General features: G+C 48.6%; 1 protein-coding gene across 1 annotated transcript; it reads left to right on the top strand.

Moving 5' to 3' along the window:
- The first annotated feature begins 1117 nt into the window (after positions 1-1117).
- LCT (lactase) lies at positions 1118-17669 on the top strand. The gene is made up of 17 exons (XM_050340403.1): positions 1118-1781; positions 2691-2770; positions 4006-4089; positions 4514-4616; positions 5249-5324; positions 6078-6771; positions 7130-7775; positions 9044-10603; positions 10908-11176; positions 11645-11935; positions 12621-12819; positions 13203-13405; positions 13767-13876; positions 14409-14543; positions 15513-15736; positions 16537-16773; positions 17443-17669. The coding sequence occupies exons 1-17, from the start codon at positions 1118-1120 to the stop codon at positions 17649-17651; spliced, it is 5784 nt and encodes a 1927-aa protein (XP_050196360.1). The 3' UTR covers positions 17652-17669.
- The last annotated feature ends 51 nt before the right edge of the window (positions 17670-17720 follow it).

The raw sequence follows: 17720 nt of genomic DNA, 5'->3' as shown, positions 1-17720 counted from the left end.
ACTCAAACACTGAGGTGGAGAGAAGAAGGTTCATAGTTCTTTAGAACAGTCAGCATGAGGTTACAGCTCTCTCTTATTTTTTTTTTCCTGGATAAAAAAAATGATCTGGGAATCAAACAGGGTCAAAGTACATAAATTGCAATACTTGAATAAGTCTGGCTATTTGAGTAACAGCAAACGTTGGGAGATAATTTATAACTTAAAAAAATTGCTTGACACAGCAGTAACTTACCCAGATGATTCCAGGTGTGTTTTAGATAAACTGCTGATTGTTAAAAAAAAAACAACTCTGAGGTGGATCTGAGGTTTCAGTATAAATATGCACAATTCTGTGTTCAGTTGATTTGATGTGTTCTGTATTTAGGCAGTAAATGTTCTCAGCTCTGCAGTATTTGAATGTAGCAAAGCTGAGTTACCTTTTCCCTGCAGCAGTTCAGGTGATCTGGGTGTGCCCACCCTGCTGGAGAGCCTGTGTTTTTAAGGGTTAGGCAACAGAATGACATTCAAATTCCTGGATGTTGCTGGGCACGAGGAAGCTCATTGTTATTGTTGTGGTTGCTGCCTGAACTGTCACTGGCAGCCACTTTTCCAACCGGCTGAGATGCCACATCTCAGGTTTCCTTTCTGCACCCAAGAATTAGAGTACAAAAGTGCCTCCTGCTGTCCTGCACACCCTGAGCCGTGGTGGACCCAGCTCCAGCAATGCAGGTCACTCTGCTCTGCTTGTTTTCTGCATCCAGAGCTGTGCTGGGGTTCCTCCTAAGCCAAAAAAAAAAAAAAAGACTAAAAGGAGAGGGAAAGTATTATCTACTTATTTTATCTTCCTCTGAAAGAGGCAGTATCAGCAAAATGTCAATTGATATTCAAGTCCAAGGGGGAACGTGAAGACCACAGAAACTGGTTTCACATGACCTTTCTCCAGCTAATTGCTTCGATAGGGCTTTTTGTGTTCATCTATCAGTCTGTTCATCTACTGATTAAAAATCCCAGTCTGTTATGACTCCAGTGTCAGCTAGTTCTGGGAACATTTATCTGAGTAACAGATAATTCCAGTTAAATATTACTTTTACTGTCATATAAGTAGTGTGGAAATGCCATTTCTGAAGTAGGCTCAGAAATGGAGGTGATTTACATGACGTTCATCTTCTCTCTGCTGGTCTCTCCCAGCCTTGGGATAGATGGGGAATTCGCTCGGAATTTTATCGCCATTGCCGGGCCTCTGCCCAGTGAGTTGGCAAATAAATTGGGTCTGAGGGACCAGGCACTGCCCCAGGAGGATCAGGGCCCTGCTGTGGCTGAAGCAGATGGTTCCCTGTGCCAGCGAGACCTCGTGGCTTCGGAGCTGCCCCGCTACTTCTCACACCTCCGGGAGCTGGGGGTGACGCACTACAAAGTGTTCCTGCCGTGGTCGCGCCTCCTTCCCGCTGGGGATGCCAGGGAGCGGGATGAGGCTCAGGTGCAGTGCCACAGGGAGCTGCTGCAGGCCCTGCTCGCCGCAGAGCTCAGCCCCGTGCTGGTCCTGCTCCACCGGCGCGTCCCCGGCGCCGTGGCCGCGTGGGCTGCAGGGAGGGGAGCCCGTGCTTTCGGCAGCCTTTTTGTGGAGTATGCTGAGTTCTGCCTCCGGGCTTTTGGGGACCTGGTGGATGTGTGGGTCACCTTCAGCCACCTGCAGGAGGTCCTGCACAGCCTGCCTTACCCTGACCCCCAGGACAGAGCCCAGGCCGTGGCTGCCGCCCACCAAGGATTCTCCACCATCTTCCACGAGAAACACTCGCCGGCGGGTAAGGAGAGGGGGGCCAGGGATGTGTCCAGTATGACTCACAAACATGTTGTGATGGGATGGAGTGGCAGCTGCCACATGCAGTCTCTGTGTATCTTTGGGTACCTCTTCCTGACCCACAGAGGAAAGACCAAAAACTACCTGAAATGTGCATGGAACCGTGAAGAAACAAGATCCAAGAAGTCTCCTATGGGATAATGATAGTGTGGGGAAATCTGCAGTGTCCTCAGGTTGACCTTCCTCGGTGCAGACACTGGGGTTTACAGTAATTAAATCTAAAATCTACCTGTGTTACACAGAGCAACAGAATTCCACTTGTTCCATGGTGGGTAGCTGGGATTTTCCAAGCAGTTGTCCCCTGGGGTCTGACTTCTCTGGCCTTGGAATTTTCTGTCTCAAACAGACAACTGATTGAGCTGACTGAGTCAGCGTTTCTTTATCCACATTTTTAATGAATGAATTTGTATTTAATCCTTGAATTTGTCAGGAATACTTTGCTGTACAGTTCACACTATCTGGTGATAACCCTTAGAGGTTGCCCAGCTTCTCTCCTGCATCTCCTGTTCCCCCAGCATCTCAGAAGCATTCAGCACAGAATGCATTTTAAAAAAATAACCCCTATAGAACCCCCACAAAGGCATGAAAATTAAAGATACTGCTTGTAATTATGCAGAGAGTGAAAGGACACAATTTATTGACAAAGGCTTTTTGAATTCTGCCTTTTGAGTTTCTGCCTTCTGCAGCTCTCCACTGAAATCACGGTGGGAATTCTGAAATCCCCCACCCAGGGCACTGTCTGCTGTTCCACAGCTGCAAAAATTGAACACTGATTTTAAAATAACTGCAGGAAACTGAAGGTTTTATTTGTCCTTCCTATGTTACTAACAGATTGCCTCTTTTTTCTTTCAAGGTGGGAAGCTGTCCATTGATTTGGAAATGGGCGGTGTTTTGGACAGTGCTTCATCAGAACTGATTTCAGCTTCTCTTCAGGTAACTTCCAAAATTATATAAATTTGACTCCATTTAACTTGATTTTTGTCTATGGGATCAAGTGACTTTTTGCAAGTTTGTAGGGTTTTTAAAGATGTTTAAGATTTTTTAAATTTTAGGGGTTTTTTTGAAAGATTTTTAGCAAGCTGACCAATTGACCAGTTTGGTAAGTCTTACTTATTTCATTAGTCTAATTACATGAAGCTAGCTAATTGAAAAAAATTCCTTCAGCATCTTTTCTTGGCTGGTAAGCACTGGTTAAGATAGATGGAGACATATTTGCTCTCATAATTGGCAATTCTAGCAATGACAAGGTGTCTCCCAAAAATGTACCTGTTATCATTTGCTTTGCACCCCTTACTTAATGCACACCAAACAGATGAATACTTTACTTTAAATAACTGCTATTTAAAAAAAAAAATCTGCTGATTATGTCACAACACAGCCTGAGCTGTGCTGCAAGTGCTGTGGTTGCACAGGGAAGGCACAACACGAGGAGAAATGAATCTCCACAAAGACAGTGAAACCCTTTCTGGAAGATCAAGTTCTCTGTTCACGTTCACCCAGAGGATGTTGATGTGAACAAATGGCAGTGCAGGTTTTTTGCTGCATTCATAATCCTGCAAGGATCTGAGCTAGGTGTGGTTTGAAGGGAGAGAACAGAAGTTGCATTACACACACTGACTAAACTGGAAGAGAACCTTGGACTAAAAAATAAACTGAAAACTTGGCAGTTTTCTTCCAGCTTCATCAGCTGGTGTAAGGAGGGAATGCCATCTCTTCCCTTGAGCTTGATGACTTCCAGGGGGACAACTTTTGTGGCTTGGAAGGATCAAAGATTTCTGAAGTGGACTTTCCCCAAAGGGTTGTTGATAAGGCCTGACCCACACAGTTGCAAAGGTTTCTCTGATTAACCATAGACAGTCTTACTAATTAAGAGAATAACTGCAAGTCATTGATATTAAATTCATAAAATAATCCTAGAATTTAATTTAGCTGTTTGAATTTTACTTTGTTTAGAGGGAGACATACAAGACCCATCTTCCCACACAGTATCTAGTTTGAGCTCATTATGTTGTCCAGGGCTCCCATGGAGCTGAATGGCTTCTTACTCCAGCAATATGTCTTTATCAAACCTTTCAAAATTTTATGTATTTTTAGTGTATTTCCTGCAAAAAAACCCCACAAAAACCAAAAACCATTTTACTCCAGGATGATTCTTTCCTTTTTTCCAGGATTCAGTAGACTTTCTGTCTCTCAGCCTTCAGTACCACTGTGGAAACGAAACAGATTTCTACCAGAAGTTAGATGAATTCCAGGTAACACTATGCACAGGGTTAAAACGAGAGCAGCAAACAACAGACCATAAATAGAAGTGGCATTTCATGTTCCTTGATACATCTGAACAGTCCTGATTGCCTGGGAGGGCTCAGACAGCAGCTCCACTGGGAAGCAGCTGCAAGGTGCTCACTTGCTTCTCTGTTGTTATCCTGGCTTAAAAACACGTGTTGGAAAGTGCTGGAAAAGATCATCTTGGTCTTACTGATGCATTTATGACTGGAATGGCAGAATTCTTCTCTCCACAAATCTTGCATTCTTAAATTCCGTAAAACAAGAGTCACCCAGTATCTGGGCAGCAAAATGAGGAGCTGCCCATGTAGAATGCAACAAGTGCCAAGAGCATGTTTTTAGGAGCTGCCTGATGCTTCTTTTCGTGCTAGTCCCTGACTTCTGGTTTTGCAGAGTGTCTGGAACAACATGGAGATCTTGGTTTTTAGTCTGAAGTTCCTTGACTGTGCTCCCATGGAAGAGAGTGCTTTCATACCAGCAGCTGCCATTGTCACAGGTAAGTGGCATTTCAAGAAGGAGGAGAGTTTTTTAGCTAAGATCTGCATGATAAATCATAGAGGAAGTTCACAATTGCCCAATTTAGGCTGCAGCTATTAGGTGAAATAACTTGGTGGTTTTTCATAGCCTGCTTGGGAAGTTAAGGATGGGTGGTGAGTGTCAAGGGAGAGCAAGCAGCAAATTTCCCCCAAAGCTTTTTGTAATTTTCATCAGCCACAAGTTGTGACCTGAGAGGTTTAGGTTGGATATAAGGAAAAGTTTCTTCACCAAAAGGGTTGTCAAGCACTGGCACAGCTGCCCAGGGCAGTGGTGGAGTCACCAGCTCCGGAGGGATTTGAAAGATGTGCAGATATGGCACTTGGGGACATGGGTTAGTGTTGTTTGGCAGTGCTGGGTTAACAGCTGGACTTGATAATCTTAGAGATCTTGTCCACCCTAAATGATCCAAGTATTCTGTGATAATATTTTACCATGAATTTGTAAATATCTAATAAAGACCCCAATACAGCTGACATGAGAAAAACAGCTCTTAGTTATGAGGAGCACCTTGTTCCCCAGGAGAAAGTGTTTGTACAAACAGTCCATGGCTCCTGAGCTGGGACTGATCCTTCACTTGCCATTTGTTTTCAGCTCTCAATGAAGGAGGAACACGGACCATTGGCTGTGACATTAATGAGTTCTTGGACTACTTGTCTCATGTTTCAAGGTACAGTTTTTGATCTTTAAGTCAGATACAATAAAACGGTGTCTTCTGGAAACCCATGAGCAGGCAGAGACAAGACAGTTTTGATGGTAAAGTCTGTTGTCAGCTGCTGAAAGGGCTGGAAAGGGAGGCCCTTCTGCTGAGCCCAGTCTCTTGTGATTACAGGCAATCCTCTATCCTGCTACTAATCCCGTGATGTAATCCTCTTCCTCTCTCATCCTTGGTTACCCAAACTGCACCTTCAAGCCAATAGTGACGAGTACATTTTCCAAGCCTTCTGCTCTTTTCAAGAGCAGAATAGTTATAAACAAACAAATCCAACAGAGGCTTTCCTAGGGGAGAAGCCAGCTGGACCTGTGGAAATGTGAGAGGTGTCATTGTGCAGGGAGGTGCTGAGGATTACAGAAGCAGGATTGATCAGTTTTAGCTTATCCCATGGAAACTCATGAGAGCAGTTGTAGCACGTGGAATTTCTACACACTGCTTGTTTGTACCTCTGACCTGGCTGTAATGAACTGTGAGAATCTGCCTGCAGGTGAGATATCTGGCACCTGAGCTGCTCAGCAGTTACCTCACTGCCCTCCACATGGGTGGTGGCAGGAGGGGTCGATCAGATGACAAAGGCACTGTACCCTAAAGTGGCTTATGTGACCTGAATGGGAAGCAAAAAGAATTAGTTCATCCTCCATGTTTGCAAGTTCTGTGGCAGTGGCATTCACCTTGGGTGATTTCATCTTCTTTTTATTCTGTTTCCAGCCAAACAAATACTGTACAGGAGAACCCAGCTGCTGCTGCTGCTGTTGCCCCTCGCTCCTCCTACCAGACAGTTTGGGAAATGTTTGCTGCACAGTCTGAACTGGAGAGGGATTCTTTTCTGCAAGGCGTTTTCCCAGGTGGTTTCCTCTGGGGCACATCCACGGGTGCCTTTAACGTTGAAGGAGCTTGGGCAGAGGACGGGAAAGGGGAGAGCATCTGGGATCAGTTTGGGCACGCAGGCCATGTCCCCCTGAACCAAACAGCAGACGTGGCATGTGACAGCTACTACAAAACCAGCTATGACATCTTCCTGCTCAGGGGTCTTCACCCCCAGCTGTACAAGTTCTCTGTGTCCTGGCCTAGGCTTTTCCCTGCTGGCACTAATGAGACCATCAACTCCAAAGGTGTTGATTATTACAACCGGTTAATTGGCCAGCTGTTGGACTCTCACATCGAGCCCATGGTGACTCTGTTCCACTGGGACCTCCCCCAGGCTCTGCAGGCCCTTGGGGGCTGGCAGAATGACAGTGTCATAGATGCTTTTGTCAGCTATGCAGACTTCTGCTTTTCCACTTTTGGGGATCGAGTCAAGCACTGGATCACATTCCACGAGCCCTGGGTTATCGGCTACGCTGGCTGCGGCACCGGGGAGCACCCCCCAGGAATCACCGACCCAGGAGTGGCATCTTACAAGGTAGGGACACAGGAATAACTAGCATCCTGCAGCTGCTCTTGTTGGGTTGTTTTCCTCTAATGTTCTGTACTTTAACTGCGTTCAAGCCTAATGTGGCCTCTGAGACAACTATTTGCTTGTCGGATTTATGGTACCTGCAAAAAACGGGTTTGTTAACAGGGGCTAGATGTTCTTATTTTATTTTATTTTTCTATTCTGAAAGCTGGTGTTGGTGGATAGTCAGATTCTCCAGCTTACTCACTTTGTCAAGGCTTTTTCTTTTGGCTGGAGAGGCCACTGTCACGTGGCAGTAAGCTGAATGTTGGAGAGGTTTTGTGCAGCGCAGCGTGACACGTGTTGCTCTGCTGTCTGCTCCCAGGTGGCTCACACCATTCTCAAGGCTCATGCCAAGGTCTGGCACCTGTACAATGACAGATACCGCTCTCAGCAGCTGGGAAAGGTGGGGCTGGTGCTGAACTCGGACTGGGCCGAACCCAAGACTCCCAGCAGCTCCGAGGACGTGAGGGCATCCGAGAGGTACCTGCAGTTCATGCTGGGCTGGTTCGCCCACCCCATATTTGTCAACGGTGATTACCCAGAGATCCTGAAGGCTCAGATCCAGGCAGTGAACCAGCACTGCTCCACGACAGTGGCACAGCTGCCTGTGTTTACAGAGGAGGAGAAGTCCTGGGTGAAAGGGACTGCAGATTTTTTTGGCCTTTCCCACTACACTTCCCGCCTGGTCAGTGCCGGGACTGACGGCACCTGCACGCCAGGGTACGAGAGCATCGGGAACTTCTCCCTGCACGTGGATCCTTCCTGGCCACAGGCTGCCTCTTCCTGGGTCCACGTGGTCCCTTGGGGGTTGAGAAGGCTGCTGAAGTTTGTATCCCAGGAATACACAGGGACAAAGATCCCAATATACATAGCAGGGAACGGCGTGCCCACGGGAGACACGGGGGATCTCATTAATGACACCCTGAGAGTGGATTATTTCCGACGGTACATCAACGAGGCCCTAAAAGGTATGGAGAAATCAAACTATCGTGTTTTCTTTTAATCATGGCAACTGGTTATTTCAGCCTTTCCATGGTGTGGTTAACTTCAAAGCATCAAAGCACAGCGATGCGAGGGCAGCTGCCTGTTGTGTGGTGAGTGTGACCTCATCTACTCCAGCCTCGTCTGGTGTCCAGAGATGGATGCTCTCCATTCTCTTTAGATATGGGAATAGGTTTTCACAGATATAGATTGATGTAGTCTGAACCCTAAGATCAGTTCATATGCTCCAGCTCTCCTGAAGATGATTTGCCTGCAGGATTTTGCCTGTAGAGATCTCACAGATCAGGGCTGTCCTACTGATTCATCAGGTCTAACTGGCAGCATCCTGCACCATCTCAGGTTAAAAGTTTTAGGGAGATATTTATACCTCAGTCATTTTTGGAAGGTTCCAGGTGTGCTTGTGTCTTTGCAAGCTGTGTATCTGTTGATGTAAAAATAATATTAGTGACTCAAGTTCTGGACAGGAACAGAGATTTGAGGTCTCAAACAGAGATTTGACTGGTTCTCTTGAGATACTCAGAACAATCCTGTCAGGAAAACATTATTAAATATGCTGTGTTAAATATGTTGGTGATCAGCATACAGCATTTGATCTTCTTGACCTCCTTCTCACCATACTGCTAAGAGTGTTAAAAGAGCTACAGAAAACACAGCTTAGCGTTGCTGTTGTGCCTCAGCAGCAGTAAAGAAGATGGACTGCACATGGGGAGTGAACTTTTCTGGGAAGAGAGAGAGAGGTTCAGTGTTTTTTTGTAGGCAGTGTGAGGGAGGATGCTGGACTTGCCCCTGCTGGCACTGAATACACTGTTCTGCCTTAAGAAACTCTCCTGTGCTCAGGGAAAAAGGCAAGCACTGAACACATGCAGTGTTCCTGTTTAACTGTGGTGGTAAATCTGAAATGCACCATGTACCTAAATTGATGACATCTGCTTGAGAACAGCAACACAGGGAAAGGGGTGCCAGTGGCACAAGTGTCCTGTACTCACATCTCTCTTTCCTAATACTAATACTTCTTTCCTCACATTTCTATCACTAAGCATTTGACTGGCTCCTGTCAGAGTGCTGACTGCTTTCCTTGCCTGATGCTCATAACTGTTTGGGAGCTGTTCTAGCCTAAAAGCCCATTTGTAGGTGTTTGGCTTGTCACACCACCCTGGGCTGTGGTGCCTGCTGTGCTGAGCCGTGTTCAGAGAACGTTCAGGTGTGTAACAGTGTGCGGTGTTGTCTCTGGCAGCGGTGAAACTCGACGCCGTCGACGTTCGCTCCTACATCGCTCGGTCCCTGGTCGATGGCTTTGAAGGCCCGCTGGGGTACAGCCTGAAGTTTGGGCTGCATCATGTGGACTTTGAAGACAGCAGCAGACCGAGGACTCCCAAGGCATCTGCTTATTTCTATTCCAGCGTCATTGAAAAGAATGGTTTTCCACCCGAAGCCTCGGGCAGATCTTCTGCGCCGGTGGTGTTTGACCGACCCGCGCCATCGAAGTTGCCAAATTTACCGGCGTCAGAAGTTCCCTCCAAGGCAAAGGTTGTCTGGGAGAAGTTTTCATCTCAGACTGCCTTCGAAAGAGACATGTACTTTCATGGGACATTCCCAGAGGACTTTACCTGGGGTGTGTCTTCTTCTGCCTACCAGATCGAGGGAGGCTGGGATGCCGATGGCAAGGGGCCCAGCATTTGGGATACCTTCACCCATATCCCAGGGAATGTAAAAAACAATGACAATGGAGATATTGCATGTGATAGCTACCACAAGGTAGAGGAAGATATATACCTGCTGAGGGCCTTGGGGGTAAAGAACTATCGTTTCTCCCTGTCCTGGCCTCGAATTTTCCCCACTGGAAGGAACAACTCAATCAACAGCCACGGAGTTGACTACTATAACCGCCTCATTGACGGGCTGGTCGCAAACAACATCACTCCGATTGTCACCCTCTACCACTGGGACCTGCCCCAAGCTCTCCAGGACATCGGTGGCTGGCAGAACGACACCCTGATCGACCTGTTCGACAGCTTTGCAGACTTCTGCTTCCAGACCTTCGGGGACAGGGTGAAGTTCTGGATCACGTTCAACGAGCCCCAGATCATTGCCTGGCTGGGCTACGGCCAGGGCGTGTTCCCCCCCAATGTCCGAGACCCCGGCACCGCTCCCTACAAGGTTGCCCACGTGCTGCTGAAGGCCCACGCCAGGGCCTACCACACCTACGACGACAGGTACCGGGCCAGCCAGGGCGGGGTCATCGCCCTGTGCCCCCACATCAACTGGGCCGAGCCCAAGTCCCCCGGCGACCCCCGGGACGTGGAGGCTGCAGACAGGTACCTGCAGTTCCTGCTGGGCTGGTTTGCACACCCCGTGTTCAAGAACGGGGACTACCCTGAGGTGATGAAGTGGAAGGTTGGGAACAGGAGCGAGCTGCAGGCGCTGCCCTCGTCCCGCCTGCCGGCGTTCACGGCCGAGGAGCGCGACTACATCCGGGGCACGGCCGACGTGTTCTGCTTCAACACCTACACCTCCAAAATCATCGCCCACTCCACCACCCGCCTCAGGCCCTTCTCCTACGAGTACGACCAGGAAGTCTCGGTCAGCGCCGACAGCTCCTGGCCTTACTCAGGTGTCAGTGGCTATCGGCCCGTGGCCTGGGGGCTCAGGAGGGCCCTGAACTGGATCAAGGAGGAGTATGGAAATCCCCCAATATACATCATTGAGAACGGGGTGGGGATAAACACCACGTCGGATCTGGATGACACTGCCAGGATATTTTTCTACAAAACATACATCGACGAAGCTTTAAAAGGTACCAGTGTTTGCTTTAGTTCTGTTGGGGTTGTGTGTCTGCTCTCTAGATTTCTGGTTACTTTATTCCTCTGAAGAGCCGTTTTTAAAAGTGATTTGTACCAGTCTTTAAATATCCTGAGCACAGTACAAACATGCTGTTTCTTTTTGTGATCTCCTCTGCGTGGCCATTTGTGCTTTGTGTCCTCCAGCTATGAAGAGTCTCTTAATGACCTTCATGAAGCTGAAAGCACGTGAGTTCCTCGGGGTTCATTTAATGTGTGATTATGCCACTGGTGCCCTTCCTTCTGTTTCTGGTCTTTCAGCTTCCAGGTTAGATGGCGTTAATCTGAAGGGATACAACGCTTGGTCTGTCATGGATAACTTTGCGTGGTTGGATGGCTATGACCCGAGGTTTGGATTGCTCCAGGTCGATTTTAACAACCCCAACAGGCCCAGGACCCCAAAGCGCTCGGCCGTGTACTACGCTGAAATCATCCACAACAACGGGATCCCACTGCCCAAAGAGGATGAGTTTTTGTACGGAGAGTTCCCAAAGAACTTCCTGTGGAGTGTAGCCACTGCAGCATACCAGGTCAGGAAATAGAGAGGGACTCTTGGAGTGTCTGTGGACAGTTAATTCAATTTGGATGAGGACACCTACAGCTTTTGTAACATTGGGTTTTACTGTAATTAAACATTGGGGTTTACTATAATTAAGGGTCAGTGTAGCAACTGCTGTAAGAGGGAGGAACTTGGAAGTCTTTTAAGGGCATGGTTATACCATGGGAATTGGGATAGCAGCATGGGCTGCATAAGAGCCAGCCAACGTGGAGCAGCAGTGAACTGGAACACTGCCTGCTCTGGGACACTGTGCTTTGCTGGTGTGTGTTGCCTCGAGGCGCAGGGTGCAGCAGAAACACTGCTATTTCCTGTCTTGAGCTGATAATCAGCTTAACACAGGTTCGTGGGGCACCACGAACACCAACAGGCTGAATTCTTTGCTAGGCCAAGACCTAAACTTAGGGTTTACTGACAATTTCCCCCCCATCTTCAACTGCAGATTGAGGGAGGATGGAGAGCAGACGGGAAAGGACTAAGCATTTGGGACAAGTATTCTCACACTCCCCTGAGAATCAGCAACGATGACACTGGAGACGTAGCTTGTGACAGCTACCACAGGATTGAGGAGGATGTGGAAATGCTGAAAAGCCTCAAGGTGTCTCACTACCGCTTTTCCATCTCCTGGTCCCGTGTTCTCCCAGATGGGACCACCAGGTACATCAATGAAATGGGACTGAACTACTACGAAAGGCTCATCGACGCCCTTCTGGCAGCCAACATCAGGCCTCAGGTAACTGAAACTGCTGACTTTGAGGTGACTTAAAAACAGCTGAACCCAAGTCTGGTGCTCAGAGCAATGTGTGTGTATTCCCATCCACACCCTCCTTCACAGAGAAATTGGTTTTCATTGTTTTTCACTGCATTCTGCAAAGAAACATGAGGTGGGTTTGTAGTTCCCAGGATCTTCCTTCTTGCCTTTCCTAGAGACAGGTGTGACTTTATTCTTTTCTCAGGAGCCAGGAATCTCCACTGACCAACAGGATCACATACAATGGACAGTAGCACTGCATCAGTCAGCTCTGTCAGCTCTGTTGAGTGAATCTGACCTGTCCCATAACCCTGTACCTGCCCACACTGGTGCTCTGCTGGATTGTATTTCACCTGAAGAGTCAGTGCAAGTGCAGCAGCTCTTCACTGATGAGTTCTTGCTGTCACAAGGTGCTTTTTGGTAAAAGCTCCATCTCATCAGGCAGTCCCTGGAGTTTGAGTCATTTCCCCACATCCTAAAGAGACTGAAACAGTGGCAGAAAGGTGTTTCATTTGAGTGCGTGAGTGCTCTCCACAAACTCAATCACCGTTAGGGACAGGGAGCTGCAGATCAAAGCACAGTTTTTGTGTGTTCATAAAGGAGTCTGGGTTACTGTCCTTATCTCCAGAAGTGAGAGTGACCTTTGTCTTGCTGTCTGTCCCCACAGGTAACTCTGTACCACTGGGACCTCCCGCAGGCGCTGCAGGACCTCGGTGGGTGGGAGAACGACACCATAATTCAGAGGTTTAAGGAATATGCTGAGCTCCTTTTCCAGAGGCTGGGAGATAAAGTGAAATTTTGGATAACCCTCAATGAACCCTACAACACTGCCTATCTTGGCTATGGTGTTGGCACAGCTGCTCCAGGTAGGACTGCTGGGCACAGCCTCGGAGCCCTCGAGGCACTGCGGGCACAGCAGATGCTCGGGGCTGGCAATGGTGGGGCAAGCAAGGCGGTGTGGTGTGCATAGAGGGGGTTTGGATTGCTGAGGGGCAGGTCCTTCTTTCACTCTGCCTGTCACCTCCAAGACCCATCCTCCTTCTCCCACTCCTCTAATCCAGCCCTCCTCTGCAGCCCCTGGATTAGAATTGCTGCTCGGAGAAGACCTCAGCTCCAGGGACCGATTTCAGCCCAGGGCTGAAACATTTACGGACAGTTCTGGGTGTCCTGGGCATTGAGTTAACCTGGCAGCAGCCATAGAAGGCTGGGAAGTGCTGCTGCCCTGGCTGTGCTGTCCCTGTCCCTGCAGGAGTGTCCGGCCGGCCGGGCCGAGCCCCCTACGTGGTGGGACACAACCTGCTGAAGGCCCACGCCGAGGTCTGGCACCTCTACAACGACACCTACAGGGCCCGGCAGGGAGGGCTCATCTCCATCACCATCAACTCTGACTGGGCAGAGCCGCGGAACCCGCACAGCCAGGAGGACATCAAAGCCTCCAGACGATTCATGCAGGTACAGACACCCCTGGTCACGGCTCTGCTGCTGCTCCCGGCTCTGTCCGTGGGGACACCCCCTCTCCCAGGGCTGGACATGCCCAGGACCTGAAAGAAAAGGATGAGCCAGAGGCATCACTGCAAGGAAATGTGTCACTCTCCTATGGGGGCTGATCAAGCAGGCAACAGAAATGAGACAAAATATGATGGCAGTGGCAAAAGCTGATTAAATTTACTGCCTTTATATGGGCATTGCTGGGCACCTCCACGTGCCTGTTTGTTATAAATCAGGGTATCACCTATAAAGCAGCAGGTGACAGAGATGTGGTTAAACCCCTTGTTTTGATACGTGATTTATCCTCCCTTGTTTCCTGGTTTAGTTTTTCCTAGGTTGGTTTGCTCACCCCATTTTCAAAAATGGTGATTACAGTGAAGTGATGAAGAGAAGGATTCGGGAGCGCAGCCTGGCCCAGGGCCTGAGCCAGTCCCGGTAAGAGCCCAGGCACACACTGCCCTTGCTCCCCTTGCTGTGCTCAAACCTGCAGCTCTTCTGTGATGGAAGGGCTGCATTTCATGGCTCTGTTGCAGTGTTACTGTAAACAGCTCGTTGTATCCTCACAGAAGGCTTGTAGCCTACATTTTCATAGAACCATAGAACAGTCTGGGTTGGAAGGGACCTTAAAGAACATCGAGTTCCACAGCAGGGGGGGTTGCCTGTTCCCTGTCTTCACCTCTCTTGCAAACTAAATTTACTAATATAACACATCCTTGGGGTAACAAGTTGGCAGCTCAGTGATACAGTATTTAGACATTAGACACAGTGCTTTACCTGACAACTCTGGTAAATTTGTTTTAACTTTTCCTGAAACTGGGTACTGATCTCCAGCACTGAGAACTCGCTGGTCCCTCTGAATTACATTTCTTATTTTCCATTCCCAGCTCCTCCTGTTTTCTCCTCTGTTCCTCCAGAAGGATCATGGTGCCAGTCCCGTTCAGGCTGTGTTCTCTGTTTCCTCTTGCAGACTTCCAGAATTTACTGAGAGCGAAAAGCAAAGAATTAAAGGCACATACGACTACTTTGGTCTGAACCACTACACCACAGTTTTGGCTTACAACCTAAACTTTCCCAGGGTTGTTCAGTCATATGACTCTGACAGGTAAGAGATGAAGTAAATTATTGGTCAAGTCAAATCTGCACACCTGGAGCCTGGGCCAACTGACAAGTGTAAATTGATAGCAAATAAAGCTGTGAGACAGGTATTTTAAGATGTTATAACCAATACTGGGGGAAGTAGCCCCAAACAGGACCTGTGGTGCTGTTATTTCCATGATGAACATGAATCTTTGAAATAGAACAAGGAAAATTAGAGGATCTGTTAAAAGAAGGAATCTGGACTTGTGAGTTTCCCAGTGGTTTGGGATCAGGTGCAAATAATAGTTTTTATCGTGTTTCCTGCCTCCAGTCTGCAGTTTGAACTGTGAGGTTATCCTGCTTTTTAGATACTGCTCCATTTGCTGTTAAGCAGTTTTAGTTCCCTCACTGCATTGCATAAATGTGAGTTCAAAGCCTAAATTGCTAAATCACTTCATGCTTAGGTATATAGAAGTAAAGATTTTTTTATTAAACACTTAATTTCATTCCCCAGCTTCAAAAGGTAAAGAACAGGAGCTTATCAGTTTTCCTGATGGGAATTAAAGTAATGGTGGGACTACACATGAGGCTGAAATTGTCGGCTTTCCGAAACGTTTCCACAGGAAATGTGTGAAATTGTTGTAACTTGCCTTTGCTGCTGCATCCCAGCCCCTGTGGTTTGGCCCCATAGGACACTGGGCTCAGTCTTGCATTCCTGTGTGTGGGTGTGCAGGGCAATTTTATCTGCTCAAGCACCACATGATACACTGGAAAGTAGAACTGGGGTCACGGTGTGCAAAGATTTGGAGCCAACATCACCCCCTCAGCCACGGCTGATTTACACGGAATGCGCCTGTAAAGCACAGCAGGAGTGTTTTGTACAAAAACCTCTTGTGAGTGGGGTTTTTTAGGGTTGTGGGCAGCAGCCCCAGCTCAGCCCTGGGCACTGCCGTGCCGGGAGCTGGGACTGCTCCTCCCCAGTGTCTCCTCTCAGGGGCGTAGCCACCGTGAGCGACCGCAGCTGGCTGGGCTCGGGCTCTACCTGGCTGAAGGTGACGCCCTTCGGCTTCCGCAAGATCCTGCGGTGGATCAAGGAGCAGTACAACAACCCCCCCGTTTATGTGACTGAGAACGGCATCTCGGAGAGGGGCGCCTTTGTCTTCAACGACACTCAGAGGATGCATTACTACCGGAGCTACATCAACGAGGCGCTGAAAGGTAGGAGTGTTCAGCTTGTGGGAATCTGGTCAGAGCTCTGGAGAGCGGGAGGCTGATGGGGGTAAAGCAAGGGCTGGAACGCCACTGCCATCACGCCTGGTACACACTCATAGATACCTAACTTTACTGAACCCACTTCCAAAAGCCTTTGGGCTTACCCAGAAGTGCCCATGGACAGTCACAACTGTGCCAGGAAAGGGGATCTAAGGGGAGAACAAACCCTGGGTTTAGTAGGGTAAGGGCAGGTTCCCTCATTAGCTGCAGCTGGCGAGAGGAGGTGCTACTGATAAACACCTATTTTGGCTCCTAGTTTGACTACTGCTGTGTCTAAAAACTGCATTTAAAAAAAATAGTAAAAAAACAACCCCCAAACTAGTTTCAATTACAGCAGTGCTCAGGCAACTTCAGGAAAGGGCTTTTTCAATTTGCTTTTCTGTCATGCTGGGAACTGCCAGCCAGGTGTGCAGGAAGTGCTCATTGACTGCCTCGGAGCAGAGAAGCCCCACAAAGACTTGTTTCACCAACCCTTGCATTTTGATGGCTCTGTTCCCAAACCTTTGTTCCTCGGACCAAAGCTCTGATTTTTGGAGCAGAGAAAAGCAGTCCTCAGTCCTGGGCACTGAATGAACTACCCGGGCTGTAACTTGGCAGCTGAAGTGCCAGAAAGCAACTGAGCTGAGTCCACACGGGAGAGAGGTGGGAATGGGGGAAAAAAACCCCAAAAACGAGTGAGGTGGAGTGTCAAGTGTGGATGTTCTGGAGCATTTCACACTGACCTGTTCTCTCTGGTCCCGCCCCAGCCGTGGTGCACGACGGCGTCGACCTGCGGGGCTACACCGCATGGACCCTGATGGACAACTTCGAGTGGGCCGTGGGCTTTGATGAAAGGTTTGGGCTCTACCACGTCAACTTCTCAGACCCCGCCTTGCCACGGCGCCCCAAGGCCTCTGCCAGGTTCTACTCCCAGATCATAAACTGCAATGGGTTTCCAGACCCAGCAACGGGCCCACATCCCTGTCTGGAGCTGGAGCCGGAAGGTAAGCAGTGCAGCAGGAATCATGTGCTTGCATCTGATTCCAATTCCAAACGTTCTCCATAATCTACAGTCTTTAGAGACATAATTCAGTACTCCCTCTAAGGGCTCTTATCATCATCAGTCCTTGTTATGGCTGGAGACATCCATGTGCAGGGATGTCATTCCTGTGTGCAAAACCAGACTGACGCTGGCATCCTGTGTGAGAGCCCCTCAACACACACCTGTCTCCACGAAGCAGGAGAGTTACTCCATTAGACTTTTCTCTGACTAACAGAACTGCCCAGGATGTTTTCCAAACCTCACACAGTCAGTACCCCCACAGCATTTTTTCTGATCTGTTTGGAGTAGTTTGTACGAATCGGTGTTTTGGGTAAGCCTTTGGAAATACCGATTCTTTTGGGCTTTGTGTTCTCTGAACTAGAGGAGGGCAAGGGGATGTTGTGGTAGTGTGGGGGTCTGGGGATGACTGTGGATGCCTGAGAAGCCCCACCTGTACTCAGGAATTGCACCATCAGCCTCAGCTGTGCCTTCATTCCAAACCAGAAGTGTGTCAATCCGTGATCCCCCGGAGCAGGGAACAGCACAGTGTGGAGGCAGGAGGCAGCAGTGCCCAAACCTGCATGGAACAGCTCCCCCAGGCTCTGCACTAACACTTGGTTATTGTTTCCAGTGACACCACCAGACCCCACTCCAGGAGCAGCTGACACCGTGAGCTTCTTGGGACTGGATTTGACATCCCAGAGCGCAGAAATCGCCCTGTACGTGCTTTTCGCTCTTTCGGGAGTTGGAGCCTTGGCCTTGGCTCTTTTTGGATACAAATATGGAAAATTAGCCAAAAGATCCCCCAAACAATCCCACGTAGAACTAAGTGAAATGTAACACTCCCACTTGCTCAAATGATGGTTGGGTTTGGTTTTTCTTAAAAACAAAGTCTCTCCCACCAGGAGA

The sequence above is a fragment of the Myiozetetes cayanensis genome, unplaced genomic scaffold, assembly GCF_022539395.1.
Source record: "Myiozetetes cayanensis isolate MyiCay16 unplaced genomic scaffold, myiCay2020 scf9, whole genome shotgun sequence".
Taxonomy (NCBI): Eukaryota; Metazoa; Chordata; class Aves; order Passeriformes; family Tyrannidae; genus Myiozetetes; species Myiozetetes cayanensis.
This window is presented reverse-complemented; position numbering and strand designations above follow the sequence as displayed.